Here is a 6,673-nt window from a genome sequence, read left to right on the forward strand (position 1 = left end):
GCACCAAATATTCATTCCTTTCTCCCCTTTTTGGCATCTGCCCGAACTTCTTCTCCCCATGACTTTTTCCACTTCCATTTCCCAGCATGATAGGGACCCATTTGTTGGGCAGCTTGGTCATTGTTTGTCGGGAGGAAGAGGAAATATGAGGTTTCGTTTGGCTAGATAGACTCAAATAACCTCTCTGATCATTTTCACAGTCTTGCAGAATGTAGAAAAGGATTCCCATCATAGAAAATAAATGATAAATCTTTCTTATCTACCACCAATAACATTTATTTATATTATTTACTACAACTTTTCTTCATATTCATATTTATCAAAAATTTATAGGTACAGTCAATTCTTACTTAACATGTTACAGAGGAAGACAGTAATATAGACAGCAGCCCAAATTATGTCATTTATTTTGAATACATGGTGCTTACGATTCCCCAGCAGATATCCCACTGTGACCATAATTTGCTGACTAAAGCATTACAATTCATTTGCACGGCTTGAGTTGTACAAAGATTACCCAAAGAGCTAAAAAAACGTGTTGGGCAGCAGTTCTTGACCCAATATTTGCCAGAGATGATGCAAAAAGTGAGTAGAGGGTTGTCTAAAGTTATTTTATAGCGATGTTATTTTTTAGACTCTTTTTTAGGTATTTAAATAGTACCACACACTCACAGTAAAAAATCAAAATAGAATCAAAAGGTACAAAGTGTTTCAAAGAAACCTCCCTCTCATTCTAAATTCCCAACCCCTTCCCCAGAGGTAACCTTTCGTATCTTTCTAGAATTTTTTATACCCACAGAAACACATATAGCTTTTAAAATCATTCTTTAAAAACAGGGCATACTATATACACTGTACTGCATCTTAACTTTCTCGATACATTTTAGGGATTTTTCCAAAACAGCACAAGTTCCACCTGACTCTTTCTAAGGGCTGCAGAGCATCCCACAGTGTGGCTGAGCATCCCACAGTGTGGATGGCCAGGATGTATCTAACCACTCCTCTATTAACGGACATTGAAAGTCATTTTTAAGCTTTAACTTCCAGGCTTTACACTACATACCTGCATGCGCCTATCTATGTGTGTTTTATTTATTTAATGTATATATATACACACATGTACATAAACATGATAAATTCCTAGAAATGAGTCTGAGTATACATGCGTTTTTAAATGTTGGTAGATACTAACAAATATTAACAAAATGGCCTCCAAAGAGGTGGATGGTAGTGACCCTTTGAATTCTATTGTTATGCGCACCTTGTTCCAACAATTACGTTGTATTCCCCTTCCTCTATTTTTTCACAGTACCCACAGAAGGCCTTTGTACAGGACAATGCTCAGACTCAGAGCACTGAGAGAGGCTCCAGCACCTGGACAGAAGGAGGCCACCGCCGACAGCTTGGCCAGGAGAGTGAGAGGAGCAGAGTCACCGCCAAAAGATCACCAAAGTCTCCAACACCTCCTAGCAGTCCCCGCCTAGCAGGCCCCCTTCCCTCTCCACTCCACGCGCCAACGCTGTTACTCCAGTACCTTGAACGATGTCATCCTGCCGCTGCAGGGTGGGCCGGGGAGGGCGAGCAGACTCTCTATCGGAAAACCCTTTCTCGGGGGTCCTGGAGCCACCACTCCCTTCACTAAAGGGGGACGGCAGGTTCCCAGCATGGACCTGACGTAGCTGTTCAAAATCACTGAGGGCAGCACTCACGTCCCAGTTCTTCCCTGTCAAGAGACAAAGCAGAAAGTGAACTGGGGACAAAGAGTGCAAGGGACCCGCGGACAGACGCAGAACGAGCACGCCAGCCACGCCATCGAGACACGCGAGCAGGCGCTCACGCGCACCTCGCCGTCCTCTCCTCGCCCTGCTTTAACTTTTCTCACACACTTCAATCTGAAATATCACACTATTTACCTACTATTTCCTAAGCAAGCTGCACGAGCACAGCAGCTCTGTCCTTCTGTATTGTTCTAAGTGCTTGCAACTCATTTCATCTTTGTAACAACCTATATGGCATCATCTTCACTTTCATAGCCAGGGAAATTGAAACAATTATTATACGTATTTAACGCTGTTGCTGTTATGTTTGTTATATTTCTCCAGTTAAGCTGTATCAGTCATCATATCTGATGAATTTACTTCTGAACCATCACACTCACCATTCGCTCCAACTCCCTCTGCTGGCCTGGAGCACGAAGAACACCCCACTCAAGGCCTTGCCACCAACCGTTCCCACCGCTGTCTCCCCAGTGTATCTCACACGCGCGACCCCTCATCTCCTTCAGGAATCTGCTCAAATGTCACACTCTTAATAAGGCCTAGCCTGACTACCCAATTAAAAATCACAACCTCATCATTCCCCTTACCGTTTTCCATAGCACGTAACACCTTATAACACACCTTACGATTTACCCGGTTACCACACTTAGTGTTTATTGACTATCTCTCCCACTAGAATGTAAGGGAAGATTTTTGTTCGTTTTGTTCAAGTATCTAGAACCTGGCACATAGTAGGTACTCGATAAATACTTGTTGAAGAATGGAGGGCTTTAGTCCTGAATGAATGAATGAATGAATGAATGATATCTGTTTCGAGCACGGGATCTGTATTTCCAACTGTCTGCTAAATTCCCTAAAATCAGGTCCTCCTAACAAACAACATACCCAACACTGAACATCCATCATCTTTCCTCCTAAACCTGCTTCTTCTCCTCCGTCAGCCTGTGTCCCCTCAGTCAGCACTGGCATCACACCCGCTCCAGGCCGGAAACTTCAGCTGTCTTCAGCTCCTCGTGATTCCTCAGATCCCGCTTCTCCTCGCCCACTGGCTAGTCACCCCTCACATCAGTCCCCCCGGAACACCTCCCCACTCCATTCTCTCTTATCCATTTCTACTGTCACCACCCCAATTCAGTCCTCATAATCTCCGCGGGGTCCTTGGTCTTTTGGGAGGGGCTGGCAGCCTCTCAGCCCCTAACCCCCGCCCTCTCTAATTTGTTCTTTACACTACAACCGGGGTTACCTTTGAAAAGAGAAAGTAAGAGACAGAGAGAAAATGACGATCGGTCTTCTGAGTCCCCTTCTAAAGTGTGTCCTAAATCCATCCACTTCCCAGGCTGCTCTCCCACTGCAGTCCGTGTCACCGTCACTTCGCATCTGGGCTGCGGCGACGTTCCCAACTGACTTCGCCACGTCCGCTCTGGCTGCCTGCCGGCCCGTCCCACATCCTTCAACCAGCACAGTGCTTCAAACTCAGATTCGATCGCGTCACCCCCTGGTCAAAATCCGTCACCGGCTCCCCACTGAATGCAGAATGGAATTTAAGTTCCTTACCGCGGCCCACAAACGCCCCCACGTTCTGCTTCCGGCCTGTCTACGCCAGTTCCCGCCATTCTCCCAGCGCTTTTCTTCCCTCACTCGCTATGAGTTTCTTCAATGTGTCAAACTCTCTTCCATCTTAGGGTCCTTGTACGAGCTGTTTCTTCTACACGCACATGCTCTCTTCTCCACCCCCTGCTACCCCTACGCATCCTTCTGGGTTCAGCTCGAATGTCACTTCCTCAGAAAGGCCTTTCTGCGCTCTCTAATTCAGCCTTTTCTCTTAACTGCCATGGCACCCTCGACTTTTCTCTGAGAGAGAAAAGCTTTAATTGGCAGCAGAATTGTTAAGAGCCAGACTCTGAAACCAGACCGCCTAGGTTCAATCCCACTTAACCTCTCCGAACGTCAGTTTTTAAAATGTAATGCTGGGCTAGTGAAACCTATACTGCAGAGTGGTCGTGAGAATAAAACGACGTTATCTCAAGTACGTCGCACATGGCACATATAGGTGTGCAACACAGGCTATAAGAGGAAGAGGAGGCATTTGAGCTGAATCCTGAAGGACGAGGAGAATTTCAGAATAGTGACACTGCCTGCTCAGGAAATGTGATCAGGGAAAGGTGACGGGGTAGATGCTGGAGCACAGGAAGTGTGGGAGCGGGTAGCAGGAGATGAAAATTTTAGATGCAAGTTAAGGGCAAAGTCATACTGAATTAGCAAACTGGAATTTAAACCCTGATCTTCCGTTTCCAAACTAACGCTCTACTCACAGGTAGCCAAGCAAATGTCAAATTGTGATACTTTGCTAAGGGATGACAACCTAAAAAATTATCCATGTACACTAAGAATGTGCCCTTTCCCCCACAAGCTTACCTATCTGTATCACTATATGTTTTCATCGTCAATAAGCATGTGTTAATTATGACTCCAAAGAATCCCACCGAATGATTCCATGTCTAAAGACCTTAGAATCTAGAGCGGGCATCCTTACGCGTGTATACCGATGCAGGGAAACAAAAGAAAGTGAAAATAGGAAATCGATGCACTCTGCACAGAATTACCCAAAAAAGGGAAGGAAAGAAACAAAACCACAGATTACTCCAAATACGAAAATCTAAAAGTCATTTCCATATAGAAGTCTTAAAGATCTAGAATTACGCTTTTAGTGAACTAATATAAAATTTCACTTGCATTACCTGAGCATAAATTGGCAGTACAGAAAGCTATACCAAAAATTCAAGGTGAAAAGGGTATTTTTGCATTTTTAAATGATGGTGGGTCGTACGCAAAGTAGATTATTAGAAGTAACTTAAATGGAAGGCCTACCACATAAAAAGTGTCTTTCTGATCACCTTAAACGTTCTGAATCATCCTAAAAAATATTATCGCATTTGACTTTCTCTCCTCATTCTCTCCTGATGACCACTTACCTTCCAGGAGATCTCGGGCCAGCCCTGGCTCTGCTCCCGTGGAACGGACAAAATCAGACAGGACAGCATCCATGTCCGGGGTCATGTGATCACTACGGACTCTTAGGCAGCTGATGTAGGGAGGACATAGATCAAAATTCGGGGTCTCCACCTAAGGAGGAAATAAACACGTAAGGCTCAAATCTGGAACCGGATGATCACAGCCCGATTTCTGCAGCTTCCTACCCAAATGGGGAATCTCTCCATCCCAGCTCATTCACTTTAGTTGAATTTATTATGAAGAGTAACATTTAGTTTTCTAATTCCTCATTCATTTCTTAAATACTACATTACCACAAAACCATAATACCACTCTAGATAACGCTTTACCCTGCCTTTCTGGAGTGTAACCTTTCCACTCATTGGTTTGCTAATCCAAACTCGCGAGAGGAAGCAGAGACGGCCACCCTGAAGAAGTCCCTATCTGCATTATCCTCTAATATAACACCTTGTTTATTTCCTTCTGACACTTGATATGCCCTGAAATCACTGTAATTAGTTGCTGTCTAGCTTCCTTCTCAAACATGTAAGTTTCTTGAAAGGACGCTTATGTGTCTTGTTCACTCATGTGTCTCCAGCATGTATCACTTGGCACCGTGCTAGGCACACAAGCCCTCAGTAAGTATCTGCTGAATGCATGAAGGAATACTATACACTATACCTTTAGAGCTGACCACTCTTCTGATGCTGGCTAAGGAAATGACAGGAACAAACTAATAGCTAAAACTACTCAAAATAAAACCATATACTGTTAGGAAGAGTGGAGATCCCAAAGGTTCATAACAAAATTCAGTCTTTGTCCACTAACTCCACGACCGCGGGAAGCATGCCTTTCTCCGCCCAGGCAAATGACTGCCAGTAAGTTCACTTGAGAAAGATTTCTTTCAGACTTGACTTTGGCAGACACTATGTCCCTGACCGGGCAGCCCAGCATCGATCGCGTCCCTCTGAAGTGAGCAGTCTCAGCTACGGAAGCAGTGACAGATCGGAGGGCAGTTTCTACCCAAATTCTGCCTATCGCACAGGTTTGCAGTTCTCTGTAGAAGTGGATTTGTTCATAAAGTCACCAGGCACACATCTGCCCTATGACATCCACCGTGGAAGGCCAAAAGTAGATTTTTCAAAGGTAACGGGTGACAGGTGACTGCCTCTTCAGAAACATCTCCTAAACGATCTGAAGGCTAAGGGTAACTCTCACATCTACTTTTTCTTCACACCAGCTCTGACCCCAGGACACAGCTTCAGTGGTATGATCAAACCCCGCTTCTCTGCATTCCTTAAAATACGAAGGCGACGATTTGTGGGTCACAAACCCAGTAGGTCACTGACTTGACAACACTGAATTTTCATGAGAGAAAAATGGCAAAATAGAGTATTCTCTCTTTAACTGTGAGATCCGTGAGTGTACGGACATGTTTTATTCATATTTGTAGTCCCAACATCTAATGTAGCATCTACAATATTACAGGCAGTCAATCAATGCCTGATGAGTAAATGATCAAATGGTTGAATCTCCATATCAGCCACCACTGAACCAATCTGAGGCTTAACGTAGAAGATCAGAAATTCTAGGGTACTTCAAACTTCGTATCGCCCCTCTATTTTTAAGGGCCTATGCCCTGGTCCCAATCTATCTCTCGAAGTTTTAGAAACTCTCCTTTTTAAAGAGACATCAATTATACTGTCACTATTTCCACTGTCCTCATATCGCATGATTTTTACCTACATCTACATATACTAGCTGCGAGACTCTGGTCAAATTACTCACAGGGTTTCAGTTGCCTCTTGTATATCCTAGACTTGGATTCGATGACTTTAAGATCCTTTCCGGGCTGAAGAACTGAACTTCTTCAGCTCACTGGAGCCTCATAAACTATGATCCTT

At 44.3% G+C, this 6,673-nt stretch overlaps 1 protein-coding gene across 1 annotated transcript in view; it reads right to left on the reverse strand.

The window, feature by feature from the left end:
• OTUD7B (OTU deubiquitinase 7B) overlaps positions 1–6,673 on the reverse strand; it is a 55,381-nt gene that overhangs the window by 17,657 nt on the left and 31,051 nt on the right. The window contains exons 3-4 of the mRNA XM_023525721.1: positions 4,751–4,901; positions 1,535–1,723 (exon numbers count right to left, since the gene is read on the reverse strand). Coding sequence (XP_023381489.1) covers positions 1,535–1,723; positions 4,751–4,835 — 274 coding nt within the window. The 5' untranslated portion in view covers positions 4,836–4,901. The remainder of the gene's footprint in view (positions 1–1,534; positions 1,724–4,750; positions 4,902–6,673) is intronic.

This window comes from Pteropus vampyrus, unplaced genomic scaffold (assembly GCF_000151845.1).
Source record: "Pteropus vampyrus isolate Shadow unplaced genomic scaffold, Pvam_2.0 Scaffold617, whole genome shotgun sequence".
NCBI lineage: Eukaryota > Metazoa > Chordata > Mammalia > Chiroptera > Pteropodidae > Pteropus > Pteropus vampyrus.